The sequence below is a fragment of the Maylandia zebra genome, linkage group LG11, assembly GCF_041146795.1.
Source record: "Maylandia zebra isolate NMK-2024a linkage group LG11, Mzebra_GT3a, whole genome shotgun sequence".
Classification (NCBI taxonomy): Eukaryota; Metazoa; Chordata; class Actinopteri; order Cichliformes; family Cichlidae; genus Maylandia; species Maylandia zebra.
This window is the reverse complement of record NC_135177.1, coordinates 23,480,742-23,500,727: the sequence shown is the minus strand read 5'-3', so window position 1 is coordinate 23,500,727 and position 19,986 is coordinate 23,480,742. Positions and strand designations below refer to the sequence as shown.

The window sequence follows — 19,986 nt, the reverse complement described above, 5'->3', positions numbered from 1 at the left end:
TTTCAGCTAATCTGCAATAGGTATAAATCTGTCACCACCACACAAGTTGTGACTTTCTTTTTTTTTTTTTTTTTACAACAGTGACTCACACAAGTAAATCTTTTTTTTTTCTGTTAGCTTTTCAAACAGGGAGAAAAGGAAAGCCAGAGAAATTCAGACAGGTTTGTACGAGAGTAGCGAGACAGTGGGGGAGGCAGATATCAACACAATCAAGTCATTTTTGCTAAGAAACAAACAAACAAAACAATTTTCTTCTTGCTCTGTTGTTTCTCCTCCTCTCCTCTGGCCAATAAAGAGATGTGCAAACCTCTTTAAAAGTGCCATCGGCCCTCTCCTACGCACTCTTATTCCCTGTGTCACAATCAAAACACCTTAGAGCCTTCAGCCTCTCCACACACCTTACACTCCCCCCGTCCACCACTCCACATCCTCTCATTCATCTACCCCCTGGGTCCTCCATCCACCCCACACTCTTGTGCTACTCTGTGGCTCGTTTCTCTATCCTTTTCATTTTTACTGTAACCTTCTCTTTGCTCCTGCATTGTCCTAATTATTTTCATCTGAACCCCTCCCCTCCTCACAGTCCTCACCATCTCCCACCAGCTGCAGCAGGGCCAGGTCAAGAGGACGTTTCCAGCGTGAGTTTTTGTGCAGGGCGATACCGTAGCCTGTGGTGGCAAAAACCTTCCCCGAGCCTATGGTCATCACCTTGAAAGAGAGGACAACGAGCAGAACTTGAGAAACCCACCGAGGTGAATGCATGCCGCATGCACATACGTGTGAGTAAAAAGTCCTCACCTTACAACCTTCGTCCTTCCGAGCCATATAGTTCAGTACTGCAGCGTCATAAATAAAGGCATCCAGTTTCCTGTAAAGGGATGAAGGGAGAATTCATTCATCATTTAATGGGAGACAAGAGCAAAGGGATGGAGAGACTGACTGAGGCAAGAGAGGGGATATAAAGGTATAGCGCCGCAATGTACCTGGGAAGGGAGTTAGGGTGCAAAAATATATAGCAGACAGGCGCACAGAATGATAGAGAGGGCATAAAAAGTTAAATCATGACAAGAAAAGGGAAGAAGAGTGGAATAGTAAAGCAGGTTCGGCGGAAAGAGTGAAAACACAAGGAGAATAAAATAAGGCAGAGATCAGGAAAAGATGTGTGGGTAAGAGGGAGCGGGATGGTGGTGGAGGCAGCGGAGGGGACGAGGAGGATGGGGATTTATACGGTGCGGAGAGCGTTGTGACAGGGAGTGAGAGAGAGGGGGGAGAGATTTACACACTTCAGGGGGGAAAAGACATGGGATAGAGCTAGAGAGTGATGAGGATTATAAAGTTTAAATACAGACACACTGAGAAAGCACACTGGGAGGGGAAAGAATGGACCAAAAAAAAAAGGAGGAGAAAGAAAAGACATGGCGACATAGGAGGGCAGATGAAGAGGAGAAGGGAAAGATAAGTACCGAGGAGCAGAAGAGAAAGCTGCTGGAGAAAAGCAGGTGTTCCTCATTCTTTTGCATGTTAACACTGAGTTATAATTGTGGTGTCAAGGCAAGATTCAGTGGGGGCTGATGGGGGAGGGGGGGTGACAGAAGCTTAGGATAAAGTAAACTGGGATTATCCAACACATGACGGGTGATAGAGATTCTACTAGAAACTGAAGAGGGAAATGCTGTTTGCACTGCGTGCGTGGGTGGAGATAGCGGCAAAGGTGGAGAGAGAAAGGGAAAGAGTAAAGGTGAGAGACTCTTTGCGGGAAAGCATGAAGTGTGACAAAAGATGTGAAACGTTAGCTGGAGTTGAAAAGAATGAGTGTGTGATGGCCTGCTGGTGTGAGACTGAGAACATTAAAAACCCGGAGCAAACAGTGACAGCGGGCCACATCTGCTGTCGTTCATTGCTGCAACTATTTCCATTCCGTCCGACGCAAACAAACGTGCCAGAGGCGTTTCAAACACACGGATTTGTTGAATGTCAACTGCAGCTTCCCAGGTCAAGGAGGAACCTGCATTTATGCAAACGCAGGCCACTGATTCCAGCTCAAACTCCCATCAGCTGATAGCACAGCTGTTTGGCCTGCTGCACATCTCACTGGCAAATTTGGGACACGCTATCTGAGATGCTTCAACCTGCACAGAAGTGCTGCTTTCTCTGCAAACCACTTTGCAAACCACCTCCTCCATTTCATGCCACTCGTGACATTCTGAATTAATAAATGTCATCCATGGCTACTGATGCCTGTTTTGCTCTGTAAAGGATCTTGCTGCTGGTCTCCTGCCTTCCATGCTTTCTATGATCCTGACATAACATTAACTAAAAGATTTCACTAATTGGAGAAAAAAAAGCTTGGTTTGTTTTTTATCGTCTTGAGGAAACAAACTGATTTGGCCTTTTTTTTTTTTGTGAGATTTAAAGATAAACAACAGCTGCTGAATATCCCATGTGGTAGAATATTTTCATTATATAATATATATCTAAGCTTAATCTAAGTGCAGTGAAAAAGATCGAGAAAATCAAGTTAAGTATACCGGGCAAGTATTTACCCCCTTCATCTTTGCTTATTTTTTTGCATATTTAGCATATTTAAATGTTTCAGAGCATCCAACTCATTTTAATTTTAGACAATATTTAGCACAATATCACATTAGACAAAGATAACCTGAATAAACACAAAATGGAGGTTTTCATTTATTAAGGGAAAAAAGCCATCCAAGTCTACCTGGCCCTGTGTGAAAAAGTAATTGCCTCCTAAACCTGATAACTGGTTGTGCCACCTTTGGCAGCAAGAAATGCAATCAAGAGTTTGCGATAACTGGCAATGAGTCTTTCACTTCACTGTGGAGGAACGTTGGCCCACTCTTCTTTATAGAAGTGTTTTCATTCAGCCACACTGGAAGGATTTAAGGTTGTGCCAAAGCATCTCAATCTGATTTAAGTCTGGACTTTGACTGGGCCACAACAAAACCTTTTTCTGAGGTATTCAGAGGTTGATTTGCTAGTGTGTTTCCCATTATTCTCCTGCTGCATAATCTAAGTGTGCCTTATATTTTCCTTCAGGATTTTGTGGTTCTTTCAATGACAGCAAGTCGTCCTGAAGCAACAAAGCAGCCTCAGACCATCACACTCCCACCACCATGCCTGAATGTTGGTGTGATGTTCTTTTTATGAAATGCTGTGTTAGTTTTACACCAGATGTAACAGGATACAAGCCTTCCAGAAAGTTTAACTTTTTCTTCATCAGTCCACAGAATATTTTTCAAACAGTAGTTTTTGCTAGGATCTCTCACACAGATGCCATTTTTCACCATTGAAGCTTTACCACCATTCCAGGTTTTCTCCATTTGTGGATAATGGCTCTCACTGTGGTTCGCAGTGGTTAGAAATGGTGGTGCAATCCTTTACAGACTGATAGATGTCAGTGACTTTGTTTCCCAGCTGTTTCTTTAGATTGTGACACAGTGCTTTTTTGAATCGGAGAAAAAAGTGATTCAAACCTGCCTGAGCTTCTGTGGAAAAGTAATTTTCTCCCTTGTTAAATTATAAAAATAGCTGTGATTAACCACATATTTAGAAAGCTGGATTGGATTTCACTAGCCACGCCCAGGCCTGATAACTGCTAGACCTGTTGAATCAAGAAATCCTTTAAGTTCAGCCTCTCTGACAAAATGAGGTAGGCTGAAAAATCACTTAAGAAATTAAATCTTTATTCAAAAACTGAATTTTGCATCGACTCGGGTTGTCTTTGCCCATATTAAACTTTGTCTGATGATCTCAAATATGTAGTGTGACAAATATACAAAAAGAAAAAAGCGGGCAAAACCTTTTTCAGAGCACTGTATACTTGCTTTGATATGTAATAATATATATTGATTTATCTGTTGTCCCCTTAAAGTCTTAGGCAAATGATTTTATGTTAAATTTGAGGACATTTTACAAAAATGAGCGCATGTGCAAACCAGGTGGCATGTTGGCCCAGTGGATGTCACTTCACAAAACGAAGGCTCTGGGTTCCAGTCTGCTTGTTGAGTGGGGTATCTGCACATGTGCGGGTTTTCTTAAGGTACTCTGGTTTCCTTTTACAGCCCAAAGACAAGCATGTGAGTGATTTTTAATTGGCTGCAGGTGTGGATGTGTCGTTCCACGTTAACCTTGTGATGGACAGGCTGCGCACCTCCTTTTACCCAAAGTCCCTGCTACTCTATTTAGATAGGCAGTTACGGATGGATGAAGGAGTGAGAGAGGAGTGGAGTAAGACAAAGGTAAAGGTTCATGGCAGACAGACCCGGTTTTGAGGTTCAGTATGGCATCCTCCACTCCTTTCTGGTTGTATTTTCCCATGTACTGGTGCATGTCTGGGTAGTTGGAGCGGATGTTTTTTTCTGTGCTACCGTTGGGCACCGTGCCAAACTTCAGAGGTGGGTACTGCTCCTCGGGATGCTGAAACTAGCAGAGCAAAGGGAGACGAGGGAGGGAGACGGAAGGGGCATGAGACACACCAGGCTGTGCACCAATCTGTCTGACCTATTTCTGTCCACTCTCCAGACTAACTTACAACACTCCATGCACAGTCAAATCTTTGAAAAGAGAGCAGTCTGTGGACTTAAATTAGTATTTAGGACTGTCTTTTAAGTATTCGAGAACTGTGGTAATTGAGTTCTGTTAAATGAGATTTTATTCATTTCTAAATTCCTGTGCTTTAATCAATTTAACATTCAAATGCATGGGATTTAGCTCACTCTAATACTTTAATTCTCCTTCTGCTTTTTCTGCTTAATCAGTATTCAAGCCATGAAGTACCTTCTTGTCCGAGAGGCCTGACACTGTGTCAATGTACTCCTCCTGGATCATGAAGGCAGCCAGGTTAGCAGTGTAGGAGGCCAGAAAAATGACAGCAAAGAAGGCCCAAATCAGCACCATGATCTTGCTTGTGGTTCCTCTTGGGTTCTCCACTGGCACAGAGTTGTTAAAGACAATGGCCCACAAAAGCCAGACAGACTTTCCTATAGTGAAAGTAGACCCTCCAGCCTCTGTCCAGAAAGATAAGGAAGAAAAGAAGAAATTAAAAAGAAGATCTTTCAGTTTAAAAAGAGCAGTTGTAACACTATATTTACTTCTAGGAAGTGATCCAGCCAGTACTCAGAACAAGTGTATTCACAGGCATCTGTAAATGACGTGGCTGACTCAGATTAAACGCGTCTGAATGAAAAACAGCCTCGGAGCATATGAAAAAGGAAACCTTGCAGATTTTCTTTTGACAACAAACCTCATAAGGTGGCGCCTATACGTTACGTAGATGGCAGATATCAATTCATCTGCTACACGATCCAACAAACCACCTGGTGCAAAAACACTATTCAAAAGGACTCAAACACTCCTGCCTTTACACAGCGGGAATAAAGGAGGCAGGAAGAAGAGAGGCGAGAGTGAATAAGAGGGATATATGGGAGGATGACAGAGGAGTAAATTTATGTAGAACACAGCAATCATGCAGTAAAAGAGGCGAGCCAGGCTGGGTATTGGACCAAGGCATCAGGCATACTGAATATCACAGGGGTACAAACTATGCTGCTGAATAATAAATGGCTTCTTCGGTATTGAGAATACTTGGAAGGAGTTCAGTATACTGTAGGTATAATTTCCTCTTTGCTACACTCACAGCTAAAGATTCATGGCAGCTGATTCAAAATACACATCGATTTTTTCCCCATCTAATGCAACAGCTAACTAACGAGACAGTGAAAAACAAAAAAAACAATCAGATGCTTTCATAAGATCATTGTGACTAAGATTTTTTTTTTTTGAACCAGTTTTCCAGGAGTGTGTTTAATGTTTCTTCTTTTGATCCATTTGGCAACAGTGATGGACTTCACAGAGATGCATTAAACACAGACAGCTTGGACTCATCACTCACTCTTGCCGGTCTGGAGACTGCGGTTGTAGCCTACGGGGCTGAAGAACTCAAAAATAAAGACAGTCACAGCCACGACGGTCAGGCACATGACAAACATCATCACCCACACCGCTGGACTGTAGGGCTCTGTGGAAAAAAACAAAAACATGCACTTTTTTGTACTCTTATTGCATTATTAAATTACTGTAACTGTCATTATCAGTATAAGAAACAAGAATGTTTCATAAATCTAGCCCATAATGGAGACTATATATGCAGAGAAATAAAAACCACTGGAGCAAATATATTCTCCAAAAGCCCATAAACACACTCTCTTCTCTTTCTTCTTCTTCTTTTTTTTTTTTACAATCATCTCAATGCAGTCTATAGGCCCATAACACTATTCTCCCGCTGGAGCCTGGAGTCTGCTGACGGAGTGAAAGTAAAAGTTAAGAAGACGTGAACCTAAGAAAAACTAATGGCTAATCTTGATGTAAAGAACTAGCAACCAAAGGCTGGGGCGTGTTATGCAAACTCAGCGCTCCACAATTAGATTAGATTCTGTACATCAGCTACACGCCGCCCACAAACACAGCCTCTTACCTAAGAAAGCTGATGGCGATACAGTCCCATTGCTACGGGAGACCATGACACTGATCCCCGTCTCCACAAAGGGCACGGAGAAATCCACAACTTCTGACCTCTCCTCATTGATAGTCAGCGAGCCAATGGCCATATCCGCCCGCTTGTACACCACCTAAAGGGGGACAAACAGCACCGCTAAGAAATAAATCGGCTGTAATTATGAGTAAATCGTGTACCTGTTACAGCTAGACAAAGCCCATCCTTTTCGGTCCAGAAGGTTTTCAGGTAAGGTGCTGACAAGTCACACCTTGACCCTTTGTACATCATTAAACTTGCCTGCATGAGAAACTCGGTCTTGTACAAATACTGAACACGTGTCTCTTCAGCATCCCTTTAGCATACAAAATGAGTTAGGACGCTTCTCAACCCTGCCACCATCTAGCAAAAACCTGAAAACCGCTGTGTCCGCTGATTGTATGAGTGAAATGTTAATCTACATTAGACATGGCACATTCGCTCTTCAGAGCAAATCAGCAGAAAAATGAAGCGAAGTGGAAAGCAAAGCACCCTCCTCTCAACTTTGCCAAGTCTCTGGATTACCTGATCAAAGAATGGCCGGCTTTGGAACATCTGATCAAAAGACAGACATTAGTTTGAGAAAACAAAATTCGCTTGCCCTTTTGCATGTAAAAAATAGATTCGACAGACGGGCTCAAGTTATAAATGATAGAGCAGGAGAGCGCAGTGGAACTGTTTTGGAACCTGTGACAACTGGCGTTTGGCAAGTTCCCTCTGGGACAAAGATAGAAACAGCAGGGCGCTTCAATGAAACAGCAGCTCCCGTATCGATCTCGGCTGGTGTGTGAGGATGTGTGCATGCTTTTCTGTCTGTCTGTGCATGCTTCTTTTTTTTTTTTTTTCATTTTCTTGCCAGCATCTCTGTACTTGATGGTGGATGATGAACTATATTACCACGAAAATATCAAGGACTACCAGCTAGGGGGTATCTGACAGAGTGTGTGTTTGTGTGTGCGCGTTTGTGACTAAGGATGTGTCTCTGCAGATAACACACTGTCGGGACGCGTTTGTAGGAGAGTGAGCTCACTGCATGTGTTACACATTATGCTTGTCCTTCTAATTTGTTTAACCGTGAGTTATTTTCTCTCTAATACAGTATGCGTTCTGTTTTGTGTGTGTGTGTGTGTGTGTGTGTGTGTGTGTGTGCACGCCTGCTGCAGTGTGTAATAAATGACAGCTGTCTGATTGCTAGCAGTGGTTAAGTGGCCATAACTCTCACAGCGATTGATGTGACACTTAGCGTTTAACTGGTCACCCAGGACGCGAGACCACACACTGAGGAATGCTACTACTTGACCGAAAATGCAACTCAAATATGCAGAGGCACACACACACACACACATACACCCTTTTCACACATGCACAAGTGATACGGGAGCGACATTGAGAACACATTGCTCACAAAGGCAGACAGGCAGAACCGGGAGCTTCCACGGGCTTACAGACACACACACTCACAAAGACTTGCCTCTCCAATCATGCCGTTCCAAACCCCATCAATTTTCTTCCCATGTTTCCCATTGGTCACTAAGTAAAGATCGTAGGTGAAGCCGACTATTTTGGCCAATCTCTTGAGGATGTCAATGCAGAAACCCTTGCAGCACTGCTTCATTGGAGCCACACCCTCATGGATGGCACTATGAAAAAGACACAGCATAGAGAGTAAAAGATAATAGCAAAAAATAATCATAGTAAAACTTTAAAGGTGAAAATCTTTAAGGAAAGGTAAGGAAAGGAAAGGAAGACAGTTGGATATGGTCACAAAAACGGAGTACTGTGGCCAAGCACTTGTTGACAGGTTTGATCGACCTGTGCAGGATAGGTGCTGTCATCCCTTCAGAAGCTGATGAACCATAAAGCTCCACTGTGGTCATATCTGATTCCAGACCCCTGAGTCATTCCACTGATCCTCTGGAGAGCAGTCTGTTATTGATTACGGCCAGGGAGTGAAGAGACCACAGTTTTGATAGGTGACTGATGTCACCTCAATTGGATGGCATCATGAGAGCTTAGGAACTCCATTCCAAACACTAGTAAATAAAGCAGTCTCTAGTACTCCTTTCAATTAGATTACCCTCCGTTATTTCTTTTCCCAAAGTACCACCATCTTTGAAATGAAAGTGTCCAAAAATAAGGTATGGAAAAGATAATCACATCACATACATAATAAAATACGTGAGTTATTTCTTTTACATTTCTCCCTCTTCCTTTCAAGGCTTTCAAACCTGGCATTAAGGGGTCGTCTGCAGGGAACTGAGTCACGGATGCAGGTTCCAGATGCAGGGTCTGCAAGCTCTACAATGACAAATGGCCTTTCTTCCAGTGTGACAACACGCAGGTGCTGGGCATCATCGGGTGGTTTAAGGAATGGCCCGTAGCGGGACCAGGCTGGGTACCGTAACCTCAGCACGCCATTCTCCCACCAGCCTACCTAGGGGAACAGACAAGAGAAACATTAGAGGAAGTGCAGTACTCTAGTGCAAAAGACCTTTAGTTGTAATGATAAATAAGCACGTAATCTTTCCCATATAGATTAAAAAGCATTAGAAAAAACTTAGACAGGTCATATTCACATTGTCTCAAGACTTGTTAGAAAGTAATAGCTAAATTAACTTGGATTAATGTTTCAAGTAATTCAAACGAGCGTTTTCCAAATGTGTAACAGAATCAGTTTGTGTAACCATTTTTGGAAACAGAATGTTCACTAATCTCAGAAGATAATTTGGCTCAAACCGCTGCTATCTTTAAGGCTTTTTTCAGGCCCATTTCTGGGGTTGTCTTTTTCACCGATCTGCAAGAAAGTTGGAAGCAAGGGCTGATTTTAATCTTGTATCTGGGCATCTGGTTGAAAGGCTGATAAAAATGTGTGACCTTGGCAGAGAAGCAAGAGGTGTAAGATGGCAGTATTCCAGTTCATTCATGAGTTATCTCAAATTAAGTCTGGATTCTGATTGGCCAGGAGGGTTGAATCAACCTTAACAAGTAACAAAATATTTCAGAGAACTTTGTTAGACTCACTCTCTTTCCCATTTACTTTATAAATTTATGTGTGTCCATGTGCATATAATCTGCATTAGAAATTCAGAGTATTTCTGTTAGGCTGTGTTTTATGCACCTGTGGACGTTTCCCAGTAGCACTGTGAAGTTTTCAGTGTCTGACTGAACACTGTGGCTGTACCTTTCTCTGAAATTCACGACCGAGTTTCATTCCTGTCAGATCATGAATTGTTATTAACTTCCAGTTATTGGTCTGCTTTGCTTCTTTCCTGGACTTTCCCGAGATATCTCTCTGATGTCTAGCTGGCTTGAGGAGGGGCATGGAAAGGACTTCTCATTCAGAAAATACTGTTTATGCAGTTTAAGACGAGATTTAATAATGGTCTGCGCTACAGCTGTTTAAAAAGCTGCTGCTGGTATTTACTAAAGGGGGGCAGTGTTGATTTTCCAACTGAACAGAGATGTTTTTGTGGCTGTCCATGTATTTGTTGTTCTCTTTTAGAGGGCAAAAAATTGGGACTATTCATTGAGGCATAATTAACTGCAAATTATTATTAGATCCCAGTCCCATATATTTGTCGTCCTCAATCATACTGGTAACTTGATCACAGAGGAAGAATCCCAGTACAAGTTACGCACATTGAGGTGCACATATTGGTACACACACACAGCCACGTTGTTTTTAACAGTGAGCAGAGCGGACTGCAGTGTTTTAGGACCAAATGGTCACATTTCCACACACAGACTAATTCACAGTAAAATAGTTTCTGCATGTCTTTTCTCAGCAGTGGTTTTTAGAGCACCTTAATATTTAAAAAACAAACACAAACACAACAAAAAATCATACTGAAATGTTGGTCAAAAATAAGTATTGGCTGAGGGGCTTAGAAATAATATGCCATTTAAAAAATAATTTTTTTAAAAGAAAGAAATAATACGCTATCTGAAGTTTATAATATTTACCTCCAGACTAAAATAAATGCTCACAATTATGCACGCGGCACAGTAACAGTAACGTAGGTGGCGTTCTTCTTCTGCAGGTCAACAGTTGAGCACATGTGGTAGAGAGGTTTGTAAAAAAAAAAGTTTTTTTTTACAGCAAGAAGCTGAACTCTAGCTGTGTTTTAACAAGATGGCGCCTTTACATTCAGTAGTTTGTGAGAACTACTATTGAAAGAGACTAGTTCATTATAAAAGTGTCTAAAGGCACAGGTGGTACTACAAATATAATTTTATGTGAACACTTACTATAGAGTTTTGATAAAAATGTTGAGAATCTACTGGGTTTTTTCCCCAAGTATTAAAAACAGTCAACAATTCATTTTATATAAAAATGGCTGTAACTGCTAAAAAATTAATGCAAAATGTTTGTAAAACTGTCCCCCTCAGTCCTCCTGTTTCTCCTCGTGCTTGAGTTTCTGTGTCTGTGTTCATGGACGGGACTCATTGCGGTTTGCCTCTGGCTGAACGCACCTGCTGCCAGGAATGGAGTGTTAGTGAAAACAATGAGGAACAACCCGTGCAACTTGCACAGGCCGACTCTCCCTCGCAGAACAGCTCTCAGCTGGCGAGTGCCTTTATTTTGGAGTGAAAGGACATTTCATTTATGCCTGTCCTGTGTGCCCAAAAGACCACGCTCGCAAGTAGTAGTAGGGATACTGGCGAGCGAGCAGTGAAATGGCTCAACCCTACCTCATGTTCAGGCTCGTGTTTCCAGCAGAAATCATCTTAAATCATCCTCTCATTCTCTCTGGCAACAACTCAAAACAACTTTGTCTGTCTTCTTGAGGCCCCTCTCACTCCTCTCGAAGTTAGTCACACCTGGTCGAGATGCCATAACCCAAACATAGACTGGAATAAAAACCAGAATGTCTCTTTCAAACATTCGCTTCAGAGTCTCACTATGGGCAACGTTCTCCCAGCGTTGTCCTCAGAAGCCTCTATATCAGGGGTGTCAAACTCCAGTCCTCGAGGGCTGGTGTCCTGAAACTTTTAAACGTGTCCCTGCTGCAACACACCTGAATAAAATTAGTAGGTCATTAGCAAGACTCTATAGGACTCAACTGCATGCTGGCAGCCAAGTTCTATAGAGAACTTGCTGATCACTATCTGTATGTATCACAGTTAATTCACTGTTAATAAATGCACTCGAGTTCACCACTCTAAGTCCTGCGATTGGGTCCACTCTGCCCAGTGTTCTTCACAAAAACCCCTTGAATTAAAGCTCAAAGTCTCCACTTCCATCACATATCGATGGCTGGATCCACTGCTGTGGTTTGCAGAAGTTATCTCTGTCCAACAAATTATGGACCTAACTGTATGTATGCTTGTATGAAGTAATAGAGTACCTATCACAACCAAAGGGCAGAGCATAAAAACGATCTCAGAAAGCCCTTCAACAGAGACATGTTTATTAAATACACTTATATCTGTAGTTTTTGTTGGCTTGGATGTTTTCTGAAATCCTTGTATTACATAAATAGAAAAAAAAGACAGAAAAAACAATCCAATGCAGCAACCACACAAAATAGTGGCACCAGATGATTGCAGCTACAATGAAGATCTGTTTGACAGTCTCAATAAAAACTGAATCTTAAAGGGGGTCATAAAGGTAGCACTTTGTGAAAGGCTGTAATCATATTTACTGTTAATAACTTGGATGCTGCGCTTACTCACTCTGTTTTAGAAAACCGTGCCTTTAATATTCACTGTCATGTGGCCAATCTGTGGTTGTGCAAAGGGTGCAGCTGTTACTCACATATGTTTGTCAAATCAGACATTAAACTAAATAAGAACATTATTCATGGTAATGGTTCTGAGTAGAATGAACCAATTAAAATCCATCTCCTGGCATTGATTAAATCTGCCAAAACTCACCTCTGTTCATTAAAATGACAAATTTCATTTCCCCCCTGAAAATAAAGCCTTCATGTCTTAAAATGCCTTAGATGCAACTCTGTGCTTTTAACTTATTTAATTAACATCATTCCTCAGCTAACTGCCTGCAGACCCTCTCCACTCACCCTCTGCATCTGCCTTACAAATTCTCTTATTAAATACATCGTGGTTTACACAGCCAAAGTCCATTTTTTGTTAGAGTTGTTTAGTAGAGTAAAATGTGCTTAATTTATAAATCAGGATGTCCAAAGCACATGTTGTTTCTGTGTTTCAGAGGAAAGACAAAACCAAGGTTTGCATCCAGTTCCAGGAGTACACTACATGATGCTAAGGCTTAGTGTTAAAACTAAACAAGTTTGCAATCACAAATAAAGCATTTTGATGGATTAACTCTTCTTGGGAAGCTTGTTGACGACTTAAGTAACGTTATCCTTACTTCACCTGTCTTTTCTCTGCTACATTCCTTGTGTGTCTGTGGTCTGTTTGTAAAGCAGAGCATAGGAGGAGGACAGGTGAGACACTTGTGGTGAGCAGAAGACTCACACATGCCCTTAAACAGTATCACCCTTCACGATGTCATTTATCAGTTAATATAGTGTCTTTCTGATGTTATACAAACTTTGCTCTGATAAATTAGCCAGATGCAGCAAGTTCACAGGACTGGTTTCGATCGGTTTGTTGCATGTCCAGCCTCAACTCTGACTGGATTTTTTATTTATTTATTTTACTCATGATCCGACTACCAAAAATAAATGAATGACTAAATAAAACACCATATGAACAAGGTTAAAAATTTGACTTCAATCAGAGGTGCCATTAAGTTTCAAATAGAAGGAGGGCTTTACTGAGATGGGGCTAACTGTGCTGAGCTTAAATCCATAGACATTTTGGACATTTAACAGCCTGGAGCCAAAGTTATGCTTTCATTTGACTTTTTTTAATTTAAAAAAAAACTGGCCCTAACATTTTATTTTTGTTTTGATAATCTTACATGAAGCTATGAGACCAGATTGTTCTGTCCTCTATCGACCTGAAAATGTCTATCAAGCATCTTTTCACTAGTATCATCGTTGTCTCCTTCTCTTAGCATTATTTATAGCAATGCAGCCGGGATGGACTGGATGCCTCTGCCTGGGTGCCTGGGATATTCACACTTCTTAAGCAGCACAAGGATGAACCACACCCAGGAACAGTGAGTTTATTTGTGAAACTTCCTCTACCGGCCTCTCTTGACAATTCTCGGCGTGATCACCCAATAAAAGTCACATCACAGTGTCGTGACAAGTGAAAAAGACACAACATAATAGAAAGTGCACATGGAAACTGTAAACACATGCACAAAAAAGAAGATATGCCGTTAAATGCACACACATACACACGCGCGCGCACACACACACACACACACACACACACACACACACACACAGTCACATAAAAAAAGATAAGAAATGAAAATGTGAGTGCTTTAGCAGGCCAGTACTGTAAAGTTTGACAGCTTTGTGCCGCCTTCCTGTCTGTATAATGCGAGCACTGGCAGAGAAGAGGAGGCGGTGACAACAATGACTGTATTTCGACAGCACTTCGACCAAGGCTCCACAGCAGACGTTCAATCAAAACACACTCAGGAAACGCAGAGAAAACAGACAAAGCTTATGGGAGAACACATTACTTTCTACAAGAAACATCCCCAAAAGGCAAAAGCGCAAATGTCCGAAAAAGACCAGCCAAAAAACGTAAAAAATGAAAATTGCTGAATATATTCATAAGTTCGGGAACTGGGAGCCACTTTAAACTCAGACCTTCTTCTTTAGCAGTTCTGATTGTCATTAATAAAGGTTCATTCTAGTAATCTGTCTCTCTGTGCTTTTCTCATATGTGAAACGAGCCGCGCAAAAGCTGGACAACCTTCAGTACTAGTCTGCAGTGTTTCAGCGTACTAAGCTGGGTGCTCCCATGCTCTAGGTAATGGTGCAGTCATTGTAAAGAGAACATTAAATATTCAGGGAGAGCCAACAGCGTGGATGTGCATAATAGGCAGATGCAGGCGTCTTATCCTTATTGAGGGTGTGTGTGTGTGTGTAATAAGGATTGTGCAAGAAGGGTGTAGGCATACTCTATGCTCTCTCATTTGTGTGCACATATGTAGATGTCTGCATGTGAGCTCTAAGCATGTGTGTATGTGGGCGAGTTTCGCACCCTGCGTTTGCACAGAGTCGAAGGACCAGCGCAGGAGCTTCTAATTGAAAGGGATTTGAGGGATATGGCAGGAGTCAGCATGTTACGACATGCTGAGACTGGACTCTGGTGGGCTGTTAAAACCAGCAGGAGGCTGAGAACCACCAATGTGTGTATTTGCGGTTGTGTGTAAGCGTATGTTGGTGCATTGCTGTTTGTATTTGTGCAGAATTGAATCCAGTCGCAGAATTAATGTTCTGAGATTTTTGTGTCTTTATGCATGTGCAGTGTGGGAAAGAAAGGCAGGTGTGTGTGTGTGTGTGAAAATGAGCCTCGCTCTCTCTCCTCTGACACTGACGAGGGGAAAATCCCAGCGCATTAAAGGGAAAACATCCCCAACAGGTGACAAGGCTTCGTATTAAGGATTCCTGAACAAATGCTGTTTTATAGAATATGCATGACACGCCAGGCGTACAGGTGCTCGGTAGATGTGCACACAAAACAATGGTGAGGCTACAATCAGATGCAGATGAAGCCCAGAAACCTTCAGGACTATTTAAGTCTGATTTTCACTTTATTTTAGAAAAAAAAAAAAACAAATCAGCAACTATTAGTCTAAACAACATCAAGAAATCGATTTCTGTGAATGGACAAAGAATAAAGTAAATAAACATGTTTAACTGCATTTTCATTTGAATAAAATTCTCTTATAGTTCTACTTATTTTCTCTTATACATATATAAATTTACACATATATAAACACTATTAGGATTGCTCTAAACAGTCAATTTCTTCTACTCTAGAACCTGGATGACATTAAAGATTGAGGATATTTTAATTACACTCCTGTCGGGCACACAGTTCTAGTCTAACTTGAAAAGTTTGTTCACCGCTCTGAAGTACTCATGAGTTTTGGAGGTTAAGCAAAAAAAATAAATAAATAAACAAAAATAATTCATCAGCTAGAATACTTTACATTTAACTTAAGATGTCGTTTCTTTTTTTAAGGCCATCAACAGACAAAAGTTGCCCAGACTGTATACTGAGCTTTGTTTGTTCACAAAGCTCAGTATACAGCTGGATTTTAGCTTCATTAAAGATAAAAGACAAAGCGTTTCATCTAGGGGAATAGTGAGTGAGAATGGCGAGATATAATTAACATATCACTGAAATGTTGATCTTAATGATCATACTGAATAGCCTGTTAATATACTTTCTGTAAAAACAATGGGAATATTTCAGTGTAGCTTTACTGAACCTTATAATTCTGATAATTCTATAATTGCAGCTGTTACTACGTGTATAAAAATGTTCAATCTCAAGTATGATCGTATGCAGACACATAGAAACATCAGTCATCAGCTACATACACTCACTATCCACTTTATTAGGGTACACTAGCTCAACAACTCCTGCAAATATCTAATCAGCCAATCACATGACAGTATCTCAGTGCATTTAGGGACGTAGGCATGGTCGAGACGACCTGCTGAAATTTAAACTAAGCATCAGAATGAGGAAGAAAAGTGACTTGAGTGACTTTGAATGTGTCATGGTTGTTGGTGCCAGAAAGGCAGGTGAGCAGAAACTGCTCATCTACTGGGATTTCCCACACAAACATCTCTAGGGTTTACAGAGAATAGTCCAAAAAAAGAGAAAATATATCCAGTGAGCAGCAGTTCTCTGGGTGAAAATACCTCGTTGATGCCAGAGGTCAGAGGAGAATGGCCAAACTGCTTCGGGCTAATAGGAAGGCAACAGTAACTCAAGTACCTACTTGCTACAACCAAAATATGCAGAACAGCACATCTGAAGATACAACAGACTGAACCTTGGAGCAGATGGGCTACAGCAGCAGAAGACCACTCCTGTCAGCTAACAACAGGAAAGTGACGCTACAATTTACACATTCTCATCAAAATTAGACAATAGAAGACTGCTCTGATGAGTTTTGATTGCCACGTTTGGGTGGTAGCATCACAATTTGGCATAAACAACATGAAAGCATTGGACCCATCCTGCCTTGTACCAATGGTTCAGGCCTTTGGTGGTGTGAGAATATAGGGGATACTCTCTTGGCAAGGGTTGGACGCCAACTGAGGATCATTTAAACACCACAGCCTACCTGAGTATTGTTGCTGACCATGGGGAGCACAGTGTGCCCATCTTCTGATAACAAGCTACGTCCCAAAGCTTAAATAATCTCCAAAGTAGATTCTTGAATATGACGATCTCAATCCAATAGGAATGTGAGCTCATGAATGCACATCCAATCTGCAGCAACATCATCATAACATGAAGCAAAATCTCAGAGAAATGGTTCCAGCACTTAGATGAATCTATGCCACAAAGTATTAAAACAGTTCAAGAGCCAACACACCTGGCACCAGAAAGATGTAACTAATAAAGTGTCAGGTGAGTCCATTTATTTATTCCAAAAAAGGAGCTCATGATTAAATACTGAAATGTTTTTGCTGCAGTCCAATCTTAATTTTCATTAGATTCATGCTCAAATATAAACTAACAGCTGGGAACGGATTTGCAAAGTTACAGTTTTTTGTGGAATGGAATTGGTATTTTTTGGTAGGTTTACAGTTTGTTTCCCGAGCCGACACACCAGCAAGTGAACGAGGTGGTGCTCATCAGTGTCTGTTCTTTATGGGGCAAACAGAACGATGGCTTAAAGGAAAGGGAGCTAAAGCAGCTTGTTTCAGACAGTGGATGAACTGTGGGACTGCAGACCATGTTGAAGATAAATAGGGATTATTTTGAAACATGAATCATGCAACACTGCTCCTTTAGAGTCCAAGAATAAAACCTTTGCCACCAGCGGCCACTCAAGTCAATCCTCATAAACTCCCATGGCGATATGTTTCCATGCCCCTTTCCAACAACTTCAAAACAGCTAATTCAAGTCGCTAAACTGGAGCTCTATTGGTGCCTTTTGAAGCAATTTCAGTAAAATTATCAAATAATATGGCCTCCCTGTGGTCATGGGGGGAGGCCATTGTTGCTTATTGGTCAAACCAAAGAAAACCAAACAAAAAAACATGAGAAATGTTCAGTTTAAAGTGATATATATATATAAAAAAGCAGGAAATTTCATTTTAGAAGCTGGAGAGCGTGCATGTTTTGCTTAATAGGTGAATTCAAAAAATTATAATCATCAAACTTGAGGATGATTAGATGTTTGTCAATGCTCCGATCATTACAGAGTAATAAGTGTGTCCGTTCGTGCGTGTGTGTGTGTGTGCAATCTTGTTTGTGGTATTACGTGAATGCACTGTAACCATGAAATGAACTGAATAAGCAGCATTAACCAAACAGGCAGAGTACAGCAAGTGTGCACATTCACAAAGCGCAGTCAGATGGTCAGCAGCAGCAGCCAGCTTCTCTCTCCTGAGGCACCAACAGCGAAATCCTGAACTTCACATGAGCATGCACCTTTGTGACCTGCATATCTTCACTGTCAAGTTTATGTGCCTATTACTCGAACATGAATCTCTTCTACTTGCTCGCATACTGTAGAGATATTATTCATTTTGCTCAAATCAGCAAAAAAAGGTTGCTCTGGGGGTCAGCAGCTAAGAGCTTTTGTTTTGTTCCCTACTTGTAGTCTCAAGACTGTCAACAAAAAACTAATTATCCTTTTACACCTCAATAAATCTGCAAATAAAAGATTCAAAGAAGTTATGTCATGTCCTTACATCTTCCCATCCACGTCCAGGTGTCCACGAGATGACGTCCAGGAAGGGGTTGGCCAGGTAACCGTCACTATTAAAAGAGTAATCTCGACCACCAAGCGTGATGTTGCTGAAATATCTGCATTGAAGAGCGGCAGAAGGGGAGAGGACAGAAAGCGCATAATATCAGCGAATGAATTAACATTCATCTTAAAGATATGAGGAGAAAAGAAACGTCACTTGTGTTTGATGCAACAGAATGCCTGCCCTGCTCTCACTTGAAACTAAATCACAGATCCTCTGTGGTGACAGTCAGGGCTTGTCTGTTAATTAAATGTACAGACGAATGATCAGACACACAGAATTGTCAGGATCTTTGAAGTCAAACAACTGCTGCTCTCGGCATCGGCTGCGGGCTCTATAGTTTGTCTGGTAATCACACAGGACAGGCTTTCTAATTGTCTCCTTATGTCATCTTGCTGGCTTCAAAACACAAAATATGAGAGCTTTTCTTTTTTTTTTCTGTAATGCATGACAGAAAGCTTCATATGGAACAGCAGCTTGTAGTTGCAGACAGTGAACAGCAGGTAGCAGTGCAAAAAAAATAGAAACGAAAACATCTTTCTGCTCTGTTCCTAGACATAATTTATAAACAAACAGAGGAGAATCCATTAATCATTTCCCAATAATTGCCTCACCGTTTGTGCTGAGGATCATTTACAAAAAAATTACAGCAAATAAACTAATCAATTTCATGTTTGAAAACTACTTAGAGTACTCTCTCCATACAATATTGTGTTCAATGTGCACATAGAGTGAGAATGACTGGTGTTATATATGAACCGGGGTAACCACAGCCACCTGACATACCTGTTAAGAGTGTGCTGCTTGTGCGTTTGTACAGCCTACGAGGAATATATTAAAGCTAGTTCATTAATATACATGAGACATGGTCTGCTTGCTACAGATGCTGTGGTAATTTCGCCAACTCACAACTACACGCACCAACAACATCTATTTTGCATGGATGATAGCCAGCTCCAAATTCAGATATCCCTTTTGTGCCTGCTCTCTGACACTGAATTTACCAGCTCCACCCATATATCTTCCAGCTCATTCTGGCGAAGAACCAGACCTCCTTTCATAGACTAAACCATGTTCCATCTCTATTTCTGTTCCTTCCTATTTCAAAGATTTTGTCTGGAGCTTGCCAGCTGTGTTTTACCCTCCAACCTAATATTTCTCCTCCTTCCCTCCTCATTTCTCTAGAGCTTCACTCTTTCCCCGATATCTCTCTCACCTCATCCTGCCTCGCAGCCTCTGGGTCTGATTGGCATCCGTCATGCAGTTGGTGACAAAGTTTGGCCCGCCCGTGGTTCCGTATTCCTTTCGCATTGCCACTGCCCCATGAGTCAGCACCGACACACCGCGAGCGATCCTTCGGCGGGGCTCGTCCCTCCAGCCCTGAGGCCGTACAGCAAATAAAGCCCGGGGCAGGTTTTCCATGCCCAAACCGGAGAGGGCTGGTCCCACAGCAAACCACATGTGCGAGGCTCCGGCTTGACCTGCGGCCCAGGCAGCTCGGAAAACCAGCTCAGCCTCCTCCTGGGAGCAGTACAGCAAACGTACCTGGAGGACAGCAGGAAGGCAGGGAGGGAACAGGGACGAGGGGAGACACAC

The 19,986-nt window shown here is 41.7% G+C and overlaps 1 protein-coding gene across 1 annotated transcript in view; it reads right to left on the bottom strand.

Moving 5' to 3' along the window:
• Nucleotides 1-19,986, bottom strand: part of grin2db (glutamate receptor, ionotropic, N-methyl D-aspartate 2D, b) — a 60,278-nt gene that overhangs the window by 19,359 nt on the left and 20,933 nt on the right. The window contains exons 5-14 of the mRNA XM_004550706.4: nt 19,607-19,935; nt 18,331-18,445; nt 8,779-8,984; nt 8,022-8,190; nt 6,494-6,647; nt 5,912-6,037; nt 4,798-5,027; nt 4,283-4,443; nt 799-868; nt 591-708 (exon numbers count right to left, since the gene is read on the bottom strand). Of these exons, the coding sequence (XP_004550763.2) occupies nt 591-708; nt 799-868; nt 4,283-4,443; nt 4,798-5,027; nt 5,912-6,037; nt 6,494-6,647; nt 8,022-8,190; nt 8,779-8,984; nt 18,331-18,445; nt 19,607-19,935 (1,678 nt within the window). The remainder of the gene's footprint in view (nt 1-590; nt 709-798; nt 869-4,282; nt 4,444-4,797; nt 5,028-5,911; nt 6,038-6,493; nt 6,648-8,021; nt 8,191-8,778; nt 8,985-18,330; nt 18,446-19,606; nt 19,936-19,986) is intronic.